General features: G+C 47.1%; 1 protein-coding gene across 2 annotated transcripts; it reads right to left on the bottom strand.

Moving 5' to 3' along the window:
• Positions 1 to 11,347: 11,347 nt before the first annotated feature.
• On the bottom strand, positions 11,348 to 19,458 carry MAZ (MYC associated zinc finger protein). 2 transcript variants are annotated; one of them, XM_018559099.1, is made up of 5 exons: positions 18,663 to 19,458; positions 18,270 to 18,333; positions 16,829 to 17,000; positions 13,877 to 14,081; positions 11,590 to 11,664 (listed from the first exon to the last, which is right to left on the bottom strand). In XM_018559099.1, exons 1-4 carry the CDS (start codon positions 19,448 to 19,450, stop codon positions 13,888 to 13,890), a joined length of 1,218 nt encoding a protein of 405 aa, XP_018414601.1. In that variant the 5' UTR covers positions 19,451 to 19,458; the 3' UTR covers positions 11,590 to 11,664; positions 13,877 to 13,887. The 2 variants fall into 2 exon arrangements, with proteins under 2 accessions (XP_018414603.1, XP_018414601.1); XM_018559101.1 differs by lacking the exon at positions 13,877 to 14,081 and having other exon boundaries at positions 11,348 to 11,664.
• Positions 19,459 to 20,164: the final 706 nt, after the last annotated feature.

Raw genomic sequence — 20,164 nt, 5'->3', positions numbered from 1 at the left:
GATCCCTTAACTGTCCGAAGCAGTTTATAAAAAGTGACTTCATGATAATGAAAGGAACGATCACAGATATAGTGTGAAAAACGGATCAAAAGATCCTCTGTAGTGGCCAATCTGTGTAGGACTCATACATAGGCCGATAACTCACGATATTGATGTCTTCAAAATATTGAGAAATCCAGTTTATATCGAATCTCCATAGGTGGGGATATGTATTTGAAGTAACTGGAAAACTAGATGAATGCTGTCAAGTAACACGAACCGTGTCGGCAGGAATCTAGATTCAGCGGGGATGATTGAAAACAGTTCCCAGACTGTAGGTATGGCCGTACAATTAGCAGTGGGTATACATATACATAGCTAGGGCTGTCAATGCCATTGATTCCTTCCATAATTCCGAAAAGTGTCACACATAATCGAGGTATCGGCAAGTGCCCAAGTTGTAGCTCATGGTGTCACAATAAGATCATTCATGAAAAGGGTATGAAGTGACTTCAGACAGGAGGAACATCCATAAAGCCGAGGTCAATAGCAAACACCACGCTTTTTCCTTGACGCGTTTCTCCCCAAACGGGACGAAAATATTGAAAACTTGGGGCGCAGAGGAAATGTGCTTATTTGATACTGTAAGAGATAGTGGAATGTTGGGGGTGTAGAGAAAGCGATATTGAAATATTGGGTTGTAGAGTAAGACAATAGGATGAGGTGAATGTAAGATTTGCAGGGTGCACAGGAAGAGATATTGTAATATTGGAGTGTAGAGGAAGACACGAGGTGAGGTAAATGAAGGATTGTCAGGGTGTACAGGAAGGGAGCGTGGAATGCAGGGGTAAAGGAGAAGGGATATTGAAAACTTGGGGTGCAGAGAAAGAAGTAGGAAGACAGTGAGGTAACTGGAAGACTATCGGGGTGTACAAGAAGAAATACTGGAATATTGAGGTGTACAGGCAGAGCTATGAAGATAGTGAGGTGATAAATGTCAGGGTGTGCAGGAAGAGTTATTAGAATATTGGGGTTGTACAGGAGGAGGTAGGAAGACAATGAGGTGAATAGGATGTTGTCAGGATGTACAGGAAGGGAGCGTGGAATCCAGGGGTAAAGAGGAAGAGATATTGAAATCCTGGTGTGCGGTGGAAGAAGTAGGAAGACAGTGAGGTGACTGGAAGACTATTAGGGTGTACAGGAAGAAACACTGGAATATTGGGGTGTACAGGAAGAGCTATGAAGATGGTGAGGTGAATGGAAGACTACCAGGATGTACAGTAAGGGATATTGAAATCTGCGGTGTAACGGTGCAGTGAATGAGAGTGTACAAGAGAGATATGGAAAGTGGGGAGTGTTGGGGGGAACAACAAAGAATAGTGAAATGTGGGGTGAGCAGTAACATTTTGAGGTTTACAGAAATGAACAGGATGAGAAGGTGGGAAGAGAAGCAAATATAAGGGTGTACTGGAGGGTATACAGGTGAAACTCGAATAATTAGAATATCGTGCAAAAGTAATTGCAGTAAGTGCTGCAAAAGGGGCCCAAACCAAGTACTGAGTACATATGCATGCTTGTACTTTTCAGAGGTCCGATATTGTTCTATGTACAATCCTTGTTTTATTGATTGCAAGTAATAATATACTTTTTTGAGGTTGTGGATTTGGGGTTCTTGGGGTTTTCATGAGCTGTAAGCCATAATCATCACAATGATGACAAATCACGGCTTGAACTATCTTGCTTTGCATGTAATGAGTCTATCTCATATATTAGTTTCACCTTGCATTAGTGAAATAAATGAACTTTGCACGATATTCTAATTATTCGAGTTTCACCTGTATGTATGGGAAGAGACCTTGAGGAAAAGGTGCGAGGAATAAAAGTTTGGATCATATGAAAGAATACTGAGATGGTGGGAAGAGCAGTAGAATGTAAGGGTGTATGAAGAACGGATACGGAGGGAAGGAGTAGACAGGATCTGCAGAAGGGGACATCAAAGAACAATGTAGATTATTCCTGTGTATGGAGAAGGATGAGTGCATGGGGAGAGGTATGCCATGGTGTGATATTTTTACACAATTTTAAGTGTCTGTAAAGGGCCTATCATTGCCTAAAAAGCCCTCCATGACTTCCAGCCCTTAGCCTTTTGGCTTCGGAACTGTCTTTTGTCTACAATTATGACCATTAATAAATGGGTGATTGTGTGACTTTTCAGCTCCAAAGAAGAGAGAGCTCCCAAAGGGTAAAGCGATGGATGATTCATGAAGACATCCTCTTCTCACTTTATTCCTCTTCAACTGAATGTACAGAAGGTTCATTTCTGAAGTGCTCCACTCTACTGGTTCCTCTAGGAGTTCAGCAGCTTCAAAAGATAATACACTGGACAGGAGAAGAGTCTCCTTTCCTTCCAGTGCCACCTACCGTCTCTTCCACAAAGGAGACACAGCTCTGTTTGTGCTGCCCGCCTACCGACCTTCAGAAGACGGGATGTAGATGGCTCAGTTTTAGTAAGCAAGATAGAACATACAACGTTATATTCAACATGACTTAGGATCTTTATTAATGTATTCGGCAGTGCTGAGGCTCAGTCATTAGCACGCTTTCCTTCCAACGTTGCTGTCCTCCTTTCCATTCCTTCAAAATATTTCATCTGCATGGAGTTTATACAATCTCACCGTGTCTGTGTTTTCCTCCAGCCGTTACAAGGTCGGTTGATTTACTTTTACCCAAAATTAGCCCGTCTGTGTGGACAACTAAGTAGAGGCTCCTCTTCTGGACCAGAACCAATGTGAATGTTACTTTGTAACCAGTAAGGGCTCATGAAGGAGGGAGCACATACAAAGTAAAATTGGTGTATATTCCCCCCCACCAGTGGGCCACAGGAGCTGCATACAGGCTCCCCTAGACATCAATGGCTGTATTATTTATTACAGGTATCTATATAGCACCAACAATTTTAGGGCTGCAGCTAACGATTATTTTCATTATCGATTAATTGCATTAACAAAAATCAATCTCTAATAAATCGATTGATTAGTTGGTTGCAGCCCTAAACAATTTACATAGCACTTTAGATACTGCACATTCACATCAGTCCCTGCCCCCAAGGAGCCCCTACCTCACATACACTCTATTGCCAAAAGTATTGGGACGCCTTTACACGAACATGAACCGTAATGGCATCCCAGTCTTAGTCCGTAGGGTTCAGTATTGGGTTGGCTCCGCCCTTTGCCGCTATAACAGCTTCAACTCTTCTGGGAAGGCGTTCACAAGGTTTAGGAGTGTGTCTATGGGAATGTTGGACCATTTGTGAGGTCAGGTACTGATGTTGGGGGGAGAAGGCCGGGCTCGCAGTCTCCGCCTCTAATTCGTCTTCCACTTTGTTATAATCCCAGTAACAGGTGACTGCGGAATATTGAGTAGCCAGGAAATGTCACGGAACACCTGAAACCAAGTTTTTCGAGGGGCGTCCCAATACTTTTGGCTATATAGTGTACATATCAGTACATACATACAGCAGGACGTAAATCCCCGGACGCTGGTTTTCTTGGTACAGAATTAACAGACGGCAGTTTAATACTTTTTGATCTCTGCCACCATGGAACCGATAGAAACACAAAGCTGCGAAGTATCTTCTCGTCATGCAACAACGTGACAAAAGACAAGCCCCAGGCAGCTTTGGGATTTAATATTTTACTAAAATTCAGATGTTTCATAAGCAACCATGAAGGTAGACGTGAAATATTCTACATACGGAGACAGATTACATGATACAGAGAACAGAAGGGAGGGCTAGTCCTTTAAACTCAAAGTAATACTGGGCAGAAAAGGAGCGACGTTGGCCGTCGGGGAGGTTCGGAAACAGAAGTCGGCATCACAAAGACATTGAAGAAAACATTTTTTTTCCTCTCATTTTTACAGATATCAAAATGACGGGTTTCCAGCAGTTTCGATATTTACAGTGCGAGATGCATGTGACACACACAGTATATACAGCCTGTAGACCACGTCACTGTACATATTATATACACACAAGGTCTCATGCACTCAACATTGGATCTGCACACCCAAGCCAATCATGTTTTAACGGGAAAAAAATTCACGTTTCTGAAGCGGAACTTAATTTTTTATTTTTTTTTTTAACTCCCTTGACTAGAGCAGACACGCCTGCCCCGAAATACTGGCGGCTAGGGGCCCGGGGACAAGGTGCACAACAACGGGACCATGTGCAGAGCTAAGCAGGACCAGGCTCCACTGACAAGGAAGGGAGGAAAGGCCGATGGAGAGGACCTGTTATAAAAGGTATGTACACCAGGCATTCTCTATGACAATGATGAAACACTAAAAGGAACTTCTGCGTCACAATGGTCTCCCCTGACCTACTGCACAAATGAGGAGGCCAACGCAGAGGGACCATAGGTGATGGTTGAAGATGGGAACCAAGACTGAGGACTTTATAAGAAAATGATGAAGAATGAAAGAATATGATTACAGGAAATTGTTCTCCCGGGGGAGATGAACTGGATACAATTATGAGACTTTGGTGGGAGTAGATGAATGAATGCATGAAGGTCTACAGAGGACCATGGCTAGTAGATGGACCATGGCTAAATGGAAGTGTCAATGGGGCCAACAATGGCTGCTGAAAATGAACCTTGACTGGCTAACTTAAATGTTAATGGGGTCCAACAGGAGCTGGTTAATATGAGCCTGCACTGAACCATTGACTGAAGACAAGGGGTCATCTCCAAAAAAAGATGGTCATCTAGAACACCACCATGTCCAGATGGCAGACATGAACATTGGCTCGTGTTACGATGAAGGACCATCTCTCTAGTCAATGACTGAATTGAAGGAACCAAGTGATGCCCATTCTGTTGAAGAGACCATCAACTCTATAGGTGAAGATGGAGAGCTGCCTCACTCGGGACCCGTTAAGGTCTACAGCAGATCTTTGTAGGCAAAGACTGCATTTAAAGTGTACGTCTGGAAAAATTTAGTACAGATCTCCGATATCTGAACCTTCCCCATGTTTTATCCCTTTAAACATGTTACAAGTACAGAAAACAAAATAGCGGTTGTTCTGCCAGAAACCCAGTGAGCTTCTAACTACCTGTTTGAGCTTACAGGACAGTGGCACCAAGCAGCATTGTCAGCCATGCCTAAGTGACTACAGGCCACCACCCCCTAACCTCCAGCATCCTCTGTCCCTCTCCAGAGTCATACATTGATTCCCTAGCAAACCAAGGCTGCTGCATTAACCCCTCAAGAGCCTGCCCACAGACTGTAAGAACAGGGCTCTTGGAAGATGTTGATCTGGTAGGGTGCCAACGCTGTTAGAACTGACCCATTAGTAGCTGCCCCTGTAAGCTTTTTACAAGCCTGGCAATGGTGTTACAGCAAATAAGTGGAACAAGGTAAAAGCCAAAAAAAAAAAAAAACTAATGCTGGGACACGATCAAGAGGGGGAGAGAACGGTATGGGGATACATTTGGGTCACGCCAACAGGCATATGGTGGTGGTGGGTATCGTTACCGTAGTAAAGCTTCTTTGCGACCACCACAGGACACTTTCTAGATGTGTATTTTCTAATCTGTCCTTTAAAATCTCAATTTGAGCATTTGCTCCTAAGATCCAAATTAAAATTTCCCTTTGGACAGCTTAAAGCTGAACTCCGGCACAGTTTTTTATTTAAATATAAATCCTCAAGAGCCACAGAGCATAAAAATTCACTTTGTGTGCACCAGATGCCTCTGCAAATCCAGATATTACATTGTAATAGTAGCAGTGACATCATCACTGTGCTGTACATAGCCTGAGCAGAGCTGTGGGAGGGACCCAGCAGGCCCCACCCACTACAGACAACTACAGGAGGGGGCGGAGACAAGACCAGTCACCTTGCACAAGAAGAGTAGCAGTGAGGGGTCTTTATTACAGGAAGCTCCAAGTCTCACACTGGATTACTGCACAGATCTGGAAGACCACACATGACTCTGGTATGAGGACGATATTTGCTGATTCCGGAGTTCAGCTTTAAAGGAATATTCCACTTCAGCTAGAAATTTTACAATATATATAATTTTTTCACAAGCAATTTTGAAATCTAAAGTCAATGTGAATTGTATCTGGATGACATTTGGTTTACTAGATCCCTGTATATCAGATCATTTATAAAATACCGTTTTCCCCTTTTTTTTTTTTCCATCCCTCCATCTCGGTGCTGCTGATCTCCTCCAGCCACATTCAACCACTTCCTGTCTATATGCGCTAGCTCCAGTGTCAGCTGCACATCGTTGCTCTGGGCCTGCTTTCCAGATACTGACAATGGCAGACCATGCCAACACTGTCACGCACGTGACTTGCAGCTTCTGCCCAGTGCACCATGTGACCATGTGACCACGCAGGACCGTAAATGGGAGACAGGGACAGAGCTTTGTTACACCACCACCACCCCCCCCCATCACAGGAAGTGCCCGAGCAAGGATCTTTATGGCGGGATCACCAATTATTATTATTTTAATGTAAATTGCAGTTTGGAAAAGATTGAAAACAACTTCGGAAGTCACATTTACATGTTTAAGCTTTAATGAGATCTACTTAAAAAAAAATTGCCTTTTCCATTGTAATCAGGTGTCACTTTCTTGCAACATGACAAACTGGGAGTATTGTGTACACCACACAGGTACAGAACTCCCCCCCCCTGAAATCCAATATCCCCATCCCTGCTCTTGGCTTACTGCCTTCTCCAGGTATCTGCACAGAGCTGTAAGTCAAATTAGAGGCAGCCGCGTAAAAGATACATTTACTGAAAACGGAATAGACCAATCACAATGCAAGTTTAATATATTTTTCCATAAGATCAAAGAATAAGCCAGACTGCATGCCGTCGGTAACAACTCCAGTCTGCTGCTCCCCTATTCTCCAGCTTTCAGTCCCTTCTGCCCAATGTGATGCAGGTGATGCCATTGTCCTTTATACAACACGGAGGTTGCTCAGGTGGTGATAATGAAGGCGGACCCTCCTACTTCTCCAGTTGGAGGAAAACCTCCATTTCCTCAGACTAGAAACAGGTCTGACACTACAATAAAAGTTCGTTCAAACCCTCGAATGCCCAGACATACACTTTAAGGGACCGCTATGACTTACCGCACACATTGTTTTTGCGCAGTACACTTGGGGACAATTAAAATAAAAGACATTAAAAACATTTTAAAAAAATGACTAATTTGGGAGAAATAAATCCTATTCTACCCTACAATAAAATAAAGAAAAATGAAATAAAATCCACTGAGCCCATTAAAAAAAAAAAAGGTCAGAAAAATCACTTATTTCATGCATTTTGCGACTAAATTTTGTCTACTTTTATACATTTTTGACAAGGACAACCATGATGGAAAATATTTCAAGACCAGTAAAAACCATCAACAAAACCGCTTTCTTTCTGGGGGGAAAAAAAAAAGACAATTTAATGAATCAATCTCCAGTCAATCCAATTATTAATTTGAAACCTTTCACCCACGGGTCCCGATTCATCAATCTGCGATTGCGCTACATTTTGATGCCTTTTAACGCACATTTTTCTGACGTTTTAGTGCATTTTAGCCCGTTACTGCGGTAACATGCAACCAAATGGATCAAAAACTGTTTTTTAGAACTCCAATGTGAAGCCTAAAAGACTTCTTCCCACCTGGGAGGGGCTGTTTAATCAGCCGCTCTTTAGAGGCGGACTCTGTATTACCAATATATACTACATGGCCAAAAGTTTGTTGACACCTCCCCATCACACGTATATGATCCTGTTGGGTGCCCCCATTCCAAAACCATGCCCATTGATATGGGGTGGATCCTCCCTCTAAGGCTATAACAGCCTCAGAACTTCTGGGAAGGCTTTCCATATGATTTTGGAGTGTGCCCACTGAGCCAAAAGCTCTTTAGGAGGTGGAAGCAGATTTCCTAAGGTATACTACATGGTCAAGGGTTTGTTGACACCTCCCCATCACACTTATATGATCCTGTTGGACATCCCAGTGCAAAAGCATGGCCACTGGTATAGATACACATGGAGGGTCAATTCCATAACAGCTTCAGATCTTCTGGGAAGGCTTTACATAAAGTTTTATAGTGTGTCTGTAGGACTTTGTGTCCGCCGAGCCAAAAAAGCATTTGTGAGGTCAGACATGAACGTTGGGACGAGAAGATCTGGTGTTCAATAGGTGCTCAGTAGGGTTGAGGTCAGGGCTCTGTTGAGGCCTCTCAAGTTCCACCATGTATGTATGTATGGAGCTGGCTTGGTGCATAGTCATGGTGGAACAGAAATTACATTCCAAATGATTTTGGAGTGTGGCCGTGGGAGATTGTGACCATTGAGCCAAAAGGCTCTTAAGGGGTGGAAGCAGATTTCCCAAGATATACTACATGGTCAAGGGTTTGTTGATACCGCTCCATCAAACATATATGATCCTGTTGGACACCCCCATTCCAAAACCATAGCCATTGATATGGAGTTGACCCTCCATGTGTAACTATAACAGCCTCAGATCTGCTCGGAAGGCTTCCCATAAAATTTCAGACTTTGTGTCCACTGAGCCAAAAAAGCGCTTGTGAGCTCAGGCATGGACGTTGAGATGAGAAGATCTGGCGTTCAATAGGTGCTCAGTAGGGTTGAGGTCAGGGCTCTGTTGAGGCCTCTCAAGTTCCTCCAAACCATGTCTGTACGGAACTGGCTTGGTGCACAGTCATGGTGGAACAGAAAGGACCTTCCCCAAACCATTGCCACAAGGTTGGAAGAACACAACTGTCTTTGTGTGCCGATAAATTAACACTAACCTTCACTGGAAACACCAGAACGGAAATGACTGGGAGGGGTGTCCTCATACTTTTGGTTATATAGAGTGTTTGGTCTAATTCAGAATCACTTGAGTAGGATGCATCCTTAATACTGAAACACTGCACAAAATGTGATTGACAAGACCAGGACAGAAATACTAGGGTCAGATGGGTGCTTGGTCAAATCTGAAAGTGGCTGAAGAAGAAATCTGTTTGGGCTCCAGTGACACCAAGATCTACAACCCCCCCCAACCCACGCTCCCATCATTCAGAGCCCCATGAGACCTGATCGTCCACCAATAATCACAGCTTGCTTTTCAATTTCCTTATCGCCATCTACAAAAGCACTTTCATCAGCAGCATTTGTAGGCGTTGTCAGGGCAACACAGTTTACGACTTGTTCTGCTATAGAGGCCGTTGCTCCCAAAGTTCGTAAAACCAATTGCAAAGTTCTAAGCTCATCAGGGTGGTGAACGGCTTCAGGTGAGAGTCACAGATAGTGAAGGATTTGATGAGCAAGATGACACATGGAAGGGAAAAAAATAAAAATAAAGGAATGGGAATGCCAGGTTTTAGTCCTCACCCTGCATTGTGTCCTGAAACTCTGCACAAGGATATCATGACATTTAAACTTTGCAACAAATCCCCCGGGGCATTATCCGCCATCATAATCAGGGCAATAGAGCAAACTTCTCATCCTCTTTTCTGCTGCCAATATTTCGGTTTTTGATCATTTTCAGCAGTCCCAAAATTCTTTTATAGAGCCCTGGTTCCTCCCTGCTGCTCAGATACAGTTTCCTGAAAGCAAACTTTCCTCCAGCAAGGCCCATGGCTTCCTCCCTGCTCCTCCAGCAAGGCCCCTGGCTTCCTCCCTGCTCCTCCAGCAAGGCTCCTGGCTTCCTCCCTGCTCCTCCAGCAAGGCCCCTGGCTTCCTCCCTGCTCCTCCAGCAAGTACCCTGGTTCCCTCCCTGCTCCGCCAGAAAGGCCCCAAGGCTACTCCCTGCTCTTCCAGAAAGGCCCCAAGGCTACTCCCTGCTCTTCCAGAAAGGCCCCAAGGCTACTCCCTGCTCTTCCAGAAAGGCCCCAAGGCCACTCCCTGCTCTTCCAGAAAGGCCCCAAGGCTACTCCCTGCTCTTCCAGAAAGGCCCCAAGGCCACTCCCTGCTCTTCCAGAAAGGCCCCAAGGCTACTCCCCGCTCTTCCAGAAAGGCCCCAAGGCTACTCCCTGCTCTTCCAGAAAGGCCCCAAGGCTACTCCCTGCTCTTCCAGAAAGGCCCCAAGGCTACTCCCTGCTCTTCCAGAAAGGCCCCAAGGCTACTCCCTGCTCTTCCAGAAAGGCCCCAAGGCTACTCCCTGCTCTTCCAGAAAGGCCCCAAGGCTACTCCCTGCTCTTCCAGAAAGGCCCCAAGGCTACTCCCTGCTCTTCCAGAAAGGCCCCAAGGCTACTCCCCGCTCTTCCAGAAAGGCCTCAAGGCTCCTCCCTGCTCTTCCAGAAAGGCCTCAAGGTTCCTCCCCGCTCTTACTGAAAGGCCTCCAGGTCCCTCCCCTCTTTTCCAACAAGGCCGCTGAGTTCCTCCCTGCTCCTTCAGCAAGGCTTCCCCCCTCAAATGGTACAGCCCCTATGGTTTTTCCTGTTCCTCTCCATTATAGAGCCCACCATTCCTTCAGTAGAGCCCCCATTCCTTGCTTCTCCTCTGATAGAGCCCGCTTGTTCTTAATTTCTCCTCTGGTACAGCCACCTCATTCCATCCTGCTCCTCTGGTACAGAACCCTCCCTCATTCCTTCAGTATAACCCCAGTTCTCCATGTTCCTTAGGTACGGTTTCCCCGTTCCTGCAGTACAACACCCTTTCCTCCCTGCTCCATTCCTCTATGCTCCTCCAATATATCCTCTTGATCCTTCAGTAAGTCTCCTGTACAACCCACCCCACCCCTCGCCTGCTCCTCCGAAACAACCCCCCCACGTTCCATTATAGAGAGTGCACCGTCGCCCTCTCTGCAGCACCAATACTGTTTCAGTGGAACTTCTTTCCCTAATTCTACAATAACGGGGGGGCCTTCTGAAATTCTATACGTTCCCCCCTCTTCACAGCCAGCTTTTGAACTGGTAAAGATTAAAGATAAAATAAAAAAAAGAACTCTTCTAGTGTTATTAAAACTCATAAAAATGAAATAGGTCTACACCATCCCCAGGACACTGCGTCTGTCCGACAACCTGGCAAAGCTTCAGGCAGAACATCTAGTAAAGTCCGATTTTTTTTTCTTCTAGACAAGCCCGTGCGGCAACTTCCCCCTACTGCCGACCTGCGTGGCTCATCCGTTGTGGGTGGCAAAGCACGCGTCATCTCCTACGTGCCGCCTCCGCTGCTCTGCCCACATTGGAACGTTTCACCACATGGGCCACATGCCGCTTAAAACACTACACTCCTCTTCCTGCCACCCAGGGGGGTGTAGTGTATAAAGTTTTGCCCAGTGCAGGTCGTGTCTAGTAGTGAATATGGGGCAATAGGGGGTGTTCGGAATACCAAAGTTGTCGGTATGGATGGTGCTCCTTTTTTTTTTTTCCGATTTTCCTTGTCGCCTTCCTAAATCCTCCCTTTGGGGGGAGGTTGAAGGCGACAGGAGGAGGTTACACGCACCCCCTCTTCATAATACATATGTGCGCATCAAGGGGAGCCACCGCCCCCCCCACCAGTCTGTACACAAACACATCAGAAGAGAGAGGCCGCAGCGTCTGTATCCCCCTCCAGGAGAGCCAGTCACCAGGGCTGCGACGGCAAGATGCCAGGGATAGTAGCGTTGGGCAGGACGGCGGTCACGGCGGCCGTTGGGTCCGACATAGGGCAGACTTGGCAGGTCCCTGTAAGAAAGGAGACAAAAAACCAGATGAGAACTGGGCAGGTTAACAAAATGAGGGGCGGAGCTTAAAGGGTGACTCCATGTATCATACAGGAACTAATAGAGCGAAGGAGGATAGAGCGTAGCAATGCTATTTAGAGATAATCTATGGTTTGAAATACCCATTGTAAGCCTGTATTCCCCCCAAAGCCCCACATTCCTTATTCAAAGTTTAGGGGGAAGGCAACCTCAGCCTTCAGCAGTTTCATGAGGCATTGCAAGACACTGGCAACCACAATGGGATTTGTAGTTTTACCACAGCTATAGAGGTTGAAGGTTGCCTTCCCCTGTCCTAGACTGACGAGAGGAGGAAGGGATTGCGATGTCGGCCCCCTACGTTTCTCAGACCAGGACATTAAAGCAGCGCTTTAGCTTCGCTCAAACACTCTACTCCGGGGTTAGGCAACCTCAGCACTCCAGCTACGGTGAAACTACAAATCCCATCCTGCTTCTCTCCGAGTGTCATGCCCACTGGCTGTCAGAGTCCTGCAATGCCTCATGGGACTTGTAGTTCCACAACAGCTGGAGGGTCCAGAGATGCCCACCCCTGGTTTAAAAGGGGCTAATTGACTATGGAAGACTGAGAAAGTGCCGAGGCTGCCTACCCCCTGCTCCACTCCCTTGATACAGTAAAGCGTTTATAAAGCCAAAAAATATTTTTTCTTTAAATGTGTGCAAGCCCAAAAAAGTAATAAAAGACCCGCTGCCGGGCAGGGCCTCGCCCTGTACCCCAAAACAAACAACCCAGGAAAACAAAGCCGGTGGCACTTCATTAAAATACAACGCTGGTTAAACTTAAGACGCATTTCACCCACAAGGCTGGGCTTAATAAAAGCTGTGCAATTAAGCCCAGCCTTGTGGGTGAAATGCGTTAGTGAAGGTGGTTCTGTTCATTGTTCCGGACCAATAAACTTTGCTGGCTTTCTTTTCCTGGATTATTATTTTTTTTAGATAAAAGTAGAGAATGACTGAGACCCCCGTCAAGTTTTTATTTTTTGCAGTCTGTCTGGAGACACAACAACGTGGTCTTATCCCCTCTCAGTGGTCACCATAACAGGTGTCACCGATAGAAGATTTTCCATCACTTCCTGTACTGGAGACAACGGTCACCACGACAGACAGGGAGGGTGGTGCATCTCCCCAATGGGGACCCAGACAGCAAATAAAACCTGACCGGGGGTCCAACCCTCCCGCCTCCTCCCCAGAAACGAAGGTTCGGCTTTACCGACACTTTCATTTGGAGTCACATTATAAAAACAACATAAAAACAAAAAATTAAGCAAAAGCATAAACAAAATGTGCAGAATAAAGACACAGAACAAAAACTAATCAGGCAGCAGAATGAGCGGCAGAAAGGAAGCGTGGATTAAACGAGAATCTACTACAGGGGTGGGCAACCTCGGCACTGCGGCTGCTGCCGAACTACAAGTCCCATGACACTGACAGCCACAGGGATGCCTGCTAAAGACGTGATGGGATTGGTAGTTTCACCGCAGTGCTGAGATTGCCTCCCCTGCTCTATGGAGGGACAGGCATGTCTAACGGGGCAGGAAATGCTTTTATAATCAGCTGCCATCATCTAAATAGATCAAATCAAGAGGCAGATTTTTTTAATGGCGTTCGGCAAATTCCATCATATCTGCTAAGAAAGAGGACAAGAGAGAGGATTATGGGCCGTACCCCCAAGACCCAGCAATGCTTAGGACAGCTCCAGCTACCCACAATGCATACAGCCCCAGAGAGGGAGGAGGAGCAGAAGGGGCAGGGAGGAGGAGCAGAAGGGGAAGGGAGGAGGAGCAGAAGAAGGGGAAGGGAGGAGGAGCAGAAGAAGGGGAAGGGAGGAGGAGCAGAAGAAGGGGAAGGGAGGAGAAGAAGAAGAAGGGGAAGGGAGGAGAAGAAGAAGAAGGGGAAGGGAGGAGAAGAAGGGGAAGGGGAAGGGAGGAGAAGAAGGGGAAGGGAGGAGAAGGGGAAGGGAGGAGAAGAAGCAGGGGAAGGGAGGAGCAGCAGAAGGGTGAGAAGAAGGGGAAGGGAGGAGAAGGGGAAGGGAGGAGAAGGGGAAGGGAGGAGAAGAAGAAGGGGAAGGGAGGAGAAGAAGAAGGGGAAGGGAGGAGAAGAAGGGGAAGGGAGGAGAAGAAGGGGAAGGGAGGAGAAGGGAAAGGTAACTACTCTCTTGCCTTAGCCGTGGTCACTGCAGTAGTATGGGCCCCTCAGCAAGGCCCGTGGCCCCCGCCATGGCATGTGTGTGCATGTGGCCGCTCAGCTGAGCCAGAGTTTTGCAGTGTACGCTGCACAACTTGCAGAGGAAGCTGTCTGCCCGTGGGCACACCAGACCGTGATGCTTCACCGAGTGGACCCGCAAGTAGGCGGCCGTGGCAAAACCTGCACGGGGGGGAGAAGCACACGCCGCTTTAAGGCCGGGCCACAGGCATTGCTCTCTACTAAGAAACTGACACCCCCCCATCCCTCCCCCCCCCAAAATCAAAGCACCCACACCAGCTATACCCTCCAAACAGGGGTGGGGAACCTCCGGCCCTCCAGCTGTGGCGAGACTACAAATCCCATGAGGCATTGCAAGATTCTCACAGCCACGACTCCAAGAGAAAGATGCATCATGGGATTTGAAGTTCCAACACAGCTCGGGGGGCCAGAGGTTCCCCACCCCTGCCCTACAACAACCAGGAAACTAATAAGCTGAACTCCAGGCAGATATAAAAAGACACAAATGAATAAAATATAATACATTAAATGTTTTTTTTTTTTTAATGCAAGCACAGTGATTTGGTATCCGCCTGTTATCCTCACACAGCAGAGCTCAGACTGGGGGGAGGAAAAGCAGCACAGGGAGCCAATCAGTCGTGCTGCAGTGCCACCAAGGGGCATGCTAATAGAAGGAGAGGAGCAGAGTGAGCTGGGGGAAGGGACAAGACCTTGGGTGTCACTTAACTGCAGCAGAGAAAAATCAGGTCCCCTGTCTGGCAGAAGACTTGACGTTTCTCTGCTGCAGATCTATGCTGTGTGGTAGAGCTGTGGAAACCTCAGGAATGGATGGACAGAAATACAAATCTAGTAGGCAAAGCTCCTACGTGTGTATTCAGTGGTTTGCCTGGAATTCAGCTTTAAAATTAAGATTTACAATTAAAGGTCAACAGTAATTTTTATGCTGGTGCCAGCGACCTCTATCGCCCACTTCTGATACCCCGAGACTCCACGGGTGGAGATCTGCCTCCGGCGGGTTGGTCCTCGCTCCCTATGATGTCACTCTCCTGCTGCTGAACTCCCCACTTCATTATTTACATTGTGGAGAGTCCATTAGGGGGAGGGTGACACCATCAACGGCAGCGCTCCAGGACAGGTCCCCCGTCACCGGAAGCTTCAGGAAATCTCAGAAGCCAGCCCATGACGACCATCGGTCACAGAACATTGGCCCTGGTTGGAGCCGTCCCTTTAAACCTCCCTACCCTTGCGGAGACTGAGCTGTGCATTGCTTCACTGAAGGATGGCGGGATCACTGCCCCGCCCCCCCTGGAGTTTCCTGCCTCCCTGTAAAGGCTATATAAAAGGGTCTCATTGTGACATTGGGCATACAGCAGAAGAAGAAGTGAGACACCATCAGGGGTGGGCCAGCGATCTGATATGGGAACCAGGCAAGGAACATTTAGTTCAGCATGGGGATCTCAGTACTAGTGACTTAAACATTTAAAGCCAACCTCCAGGCAAATCATTTACATGCACAGCCAAAAGAAAAAAGCTTTCGGTGAGCCAATCAGAATCTGTGGCACTGCATAGTGCTACCAAGCTAGTATGCGTCAGGTTACATATGGCTGGAGGGCGCAGGAGATGTAGGTAAAACCTACAAGAGGGGGGCATGGGGTGACCTTGGTGCAGGATGACGCTCATTCTATCCATTGGGCGGACAGGCGATATAAGGAGCTGTACCGCTTCCATAGAGCATACTGGGGGCACCTAACAGGCTACATACTCTGGCAGGGGGGTGATAATCACCCCAAAAAAATTGGGAATATAAAACCAGGCGTATATTTTACATTATGTGTGTGCATATGGCCATTTGCCTGGAGTTTACCTTTAAGCCTCATGTTGCTGGTCCTAGGATTTATTTAATTACATAAGCCCCACCTCTGAGGAGTTAACCACACCAAACGATCCCACTTTCTAATTTACTAGCTGAATTAAACTAAAGAGCACAGAATAGCCCCGAGCACAGAAACAGTCTTAGACTTTATGTTGAAATCTTAAAAAAAAAAACTCAACATATTTTATCACACTGATTTTTCACGTCAATGAACATCCCCTTTCACTGACCTGACAGGACAGGGTATTAGAGACAGAACGTTTCCTCAGCAGAGCTTGTGAGTGAAGCCATGCATAGCTAAAAGGACTGATGATGAGAGTTCTAAAAGGCCATCAAAATTGGCTCGTTATTTACCATTAAATGTACTTGTGCCGTTAAATCCCACCCCTGAGCAGTATAGCTATAAGTTCATCCCATCCCATGAGGTTCTCCCTCACAGCCAAATTAAACAAAAAACACTATTTACTAACCTAAAAAAAAATGAAAATATGCTGAGGTGCCCAATAAATAGTTTAAACCTAAAAATTACCTTCACAACCCCGGCACAGGGTTGTTGACAATCAGGGGTGGTGACAAGCTTCACTATTCCCTTTGTCCCTTCAGTTTAGAGACCTTCAAAGTTCAGGTCTTTTTGCCCACCGTAATGGAGCCAGCTGGTTGGTGGGGAAATCCCCACAAGGGATCTATAGGGCCAACAAAGAACTCTGGCTAGCTTCAGAAAGGTGGCCAAAGAGCTTCAACAGTTGAAGATCTCGTGGTTTGAAGGTATGGAGTCAAGTGTAAAGCCAATCACTACCCTCCCACACCCCCAGAACCCTTGGAGTTGTCCTCCTACCCAAACCTACCGACCACTCCTAGGCTTACGAAGCCAATGGGCTCTCACATATCGACCACCCCAACCCACCAAATTAGGTTTTTACAACCTGGCTGAGAAGAGCATTGCTGGACATTGGGATACGCCCACTTAGAGTTATAGGAAGTGTCCTGGTGTCATGCGGGGATGGCAGTATGAAGGCACACAAAACATTCCTCTTACCTTTGTTGCACAGCTCACACACGTGGTTGGGGCCCTGGTTGTGAACCTTCATGTGGTCCGTGATGTAGGCGGCGCTAAGGAGCTTCCCGCAGACGTGACATGGGACCTTCTCCTCGTGTCGCACCATGTGCGCTCTCAGACGGTCCTTCGTAGCGAAGGCAGCTTCACACGTCTGTTAGACAGTTAAAAAGGACATTGGCTTGAAAAAGGAAATTATTGCTGGAGAGCTTGAAACAATAAGCGTGCACAGAGTCCCAGCCCCACGATGCACACAAACTGCACAGCTTTATGTGGTCCTGCAAGTGGATTTCAAGAAAACGCCTTCCATTGACTAACACAAACATGTTCACAAGCCTGTAGAAGCACACACACACACACACACACACACACGCATGTCGAAGCCAGAGATGCCTTATCTGATACACGGAGCCCAAAGAGCTCCAGAAAAAGATGCATACAAGGATTAAAGTGACCCTGTGGCCATGTTATAGGCATTCGGGTATTGATAGTCTTAACAAGCAGTCATGCTTTAAAATAAGCCCTCACTGACCTCTATAGCCGACAGCATTCTAGAACATTTCATCCTCAAAATTCACAGCAGAAAGCAGTGAGCAATTCACTCTGATCCCCCCTCTCAGCTCATCTCTAATATGAACACAAAGTAAGACCTCTGGGAGGAGAAACAGAGCGAGCCGAGTAGCTGAGTAAATAGTTGAGCCAAGTCAATGACCCGAGTGCTTCTGCTTTGGATTCTGAGGATGAATTGGTGCACAATTCCTGCAGCTACTGAGGTCATTCATGTCTTGTTTTAAAGCTTATTGACTGCTCAGTAAGAATAGGCAAATACCTGGATGTCCAAAGCCTGGCCACTTCAAAGTATTATCTGGCAGGGATCTTACTGACGCTTCTCCACAGGAGAGAAAATAGTAAAATGTAACGGGTTAGATTTGTTCGGGTTTATTACAGAAGTCGCCATGTGTCAATAGAAATAGTTATCCTTTTGGCCGCATATGGGACCCATGGCTGGCCTCCTCAAACACAAATTTGGAAACGGGGTAGTACTACTAACTCTGGCCCTGAGTCCCCCAGTCCTGGACCTATGAGTCCTAGGTGATACTCTTGGTCGGCTGATATATGTGGCTGAGTTGGTTTCTCAATGTTCTGTGATACCTATCTTAGAGCTTTATCACCATGTCTTGAACCTTGAATATTGCATCCACAGCTTGTGTAACTTGTGTAACCTTGTAACCTTGTGACAAACATAGAGAGTGTACTGATGTGTAAATGCCTGGGTTATGTTGACCCAATTGTTGTTTGTTGATGGTGTTGTTGTTATCAATGTTGTGTCTCTGACACTTGCAAAAATCAATAAAAATTATCTTTAAAAAAAAATAGTTATCCTTTTAGCGCATGCAAGAGGGGGAGACGGTGTAGAAAGTACCTGGCATTTAAAGGGACGCTCCGTGGAATGAACTTGTCTGACATGACTGTTCAGATGATCAGGGCTGAAAAGAAAAAGAATCACAATATATTTATGAGAGACAGACAGTGGAGAAAGTATGACGCATGACAAGACTATAGCGGGCCATTGATACAATTTGGATTTCTGTTACTCATAGTCTAGGGCTCCGGTGTAGAGCTTACGCAACCTCGTCTTATCTCTGGTCTTTAGACCAGAGGCGTCCCGAGGAAGGGCCAATATCTCTCTCTGCACAGGTTGCCTTCCAAAACTTACAACTCTACAGCTCTTAGCAAGGAGCGCTGGGGCTTGTGGTTCTACAACTGCGCATCATTCAACTGCTGGTTTCCCAGCCCCGCCATTAGCCCCTCTTACCGCGAGAATCCTTTTCCACAGTGGCTGCAGATGTAGGGCTTGTGCACCGTGCCGTCGTGGGAACGCACGTGGTACGTCATCCGGTCCTTGCGCTTGAAGCGTTGCTGACACACGTGGCAGGAGTAGGGCTTCTCGTCAGAGTGCGACAACTTGTGGCGGTTCAGGTGGTAGACATCTCTGAAGGCTTTGCCGCACATCTCGCAGGCATGGTTCTTGCGCACCTTCTTGGCTGTGGGGGCGGGCCCGGGCACCGAAAGGGAAAGCGTAGAGGCGGAATTTTGCACCTCCAGGCCTTCCGTACCTGCCCCGAGCGTCCCGGCCACGCTGAGCAAACTGAGCGGCACCATCGTGGGCATCTTAACGGCAGCCGGCTGCGCCCGGGCGGGTTTGGTACCCGTGTGGATTGCTTCGTGCCTTCTGAGGTTGTAGCCGTTTTTAAACTCTTTCGAGCACAAGGAACAGATGTAGGGGCCTCGGCTCTTTGACTTCTTGGGCAGTTCCATGATGGGGTGCAGGGGAAGGGCGGTTGTCGTACTGACAGGAGAGGGCTGTGACGTGATGGGAGTCGGTGCCATTTGTTGAGGCATGGACAGACCCGGCACCACCTGCTTGAGGGCTGCCGTGTCAACGGTGGAAGAGTGTTGATGTGCCATGGTGTGCACCATTGTCTGGGAGTTGAGGGATCCATCTTGCGATGCACTTACTGTAGCTAAAACTGGCAAAAGTTCAACTTGCAGAGGTTCGGCCGGGGGTGGCGGAGGGGTCTGCAAGAGAAGAAAAAAAAACATTTTCAAAAATTTTCCCAAATTATATTAAATGGACCTTCTTACCAGGCTGAGCCGAGGCCAGCTTTGCGGGACTGTCACTGAGTTCTGCGTTGCATAAGCCTGCGTAGGATTGGGTGACTAGGAAGTCTAAGCTACTTCAGAGACCGGGACTGATGAGCTCTTCGAAGATCCCAACACCAATCGGAAGAGCCAGGGCCGTAACTACAGATCATAGGGCCTCATAGCAAAAATGTGATGGGTCCCCCTGACAACCTCTCTCTGAACTGAGTAACAATGCCAAAATCCCAGAGTCCTCTTGTCCTTCTAAAGTTGTCTCCACACTGTAGACTTTACAGGGGATTAGAGTTGTCGTCAACTGCGACCACCCCAAGCCTTAATGACACAGTACTGTGTTATCCTCACATGTGCTAATGTTTAATTGCCTCAACAACCTAATGGGGCCCCCTTCCATCCCCAGGCCCCACAGCAGCAACCTGGGCTGCCATGGCTATAGTTTTAACACCCCAAAAAGCATTTTGAGTCTCGGCTAGATAAATATTTACTGTCCAACAACACCCGTAATGCACTGTGTGAAAACGTCTGTGATAAATTCAAGTAAACCTACTTGAGGGTCAATCATGTCACCGAGACTGACGAGTTGCATATTGTCCCAGCCAGATGAAGGCTAAGGCTGGCCGGCCCGCAGACAGGCTGGCCGGCCCGCAGACAGGCTGG

Source organism: Nanorana parkeri, unplaced genomic scaffold (assembly GCF_000935625.1).
Source record: "Nanorana parkeri isolate BGI_ZX_2015 unplaced genomic scaffold, ASM93562v1 scaffold379, whole genome shotgun sequence".
Classification (NCBI taxonomy): domain Eukaryota; kingdom Metazoa; phylum Chordata; class Amphibia; order Anura; family Dicroglossidae; genus Nanorana; species Nanorana parkeri.
This window is presented reverse-complemented; position numbering and strand designations above follow the sequence as displayed.

Coding starts and splice junctions, on each gene's coding strand:
- MAZ (XM_018559099.1), bottom strand. CDS start 19,450: ATGTTTTTTTTTCTTCTCTTGCAGACCCCTCCGCCACCCCCGGCCGAA. Junction 17,001..18,269: donor AGCGTCCCTTTAAATGCCAG/GTACTTTCTACA, acceptor ACTGTCTAACAG/ACGTGTGAAGCTGCCTTCGC. Junction 14,082..16,828: donor GTGTGAGCTGTGCAACAAAG/GTAAGAGGAATG, acceptor CCCCCCGTGCAG/GTTTTGCCACGGCCGCCTAC.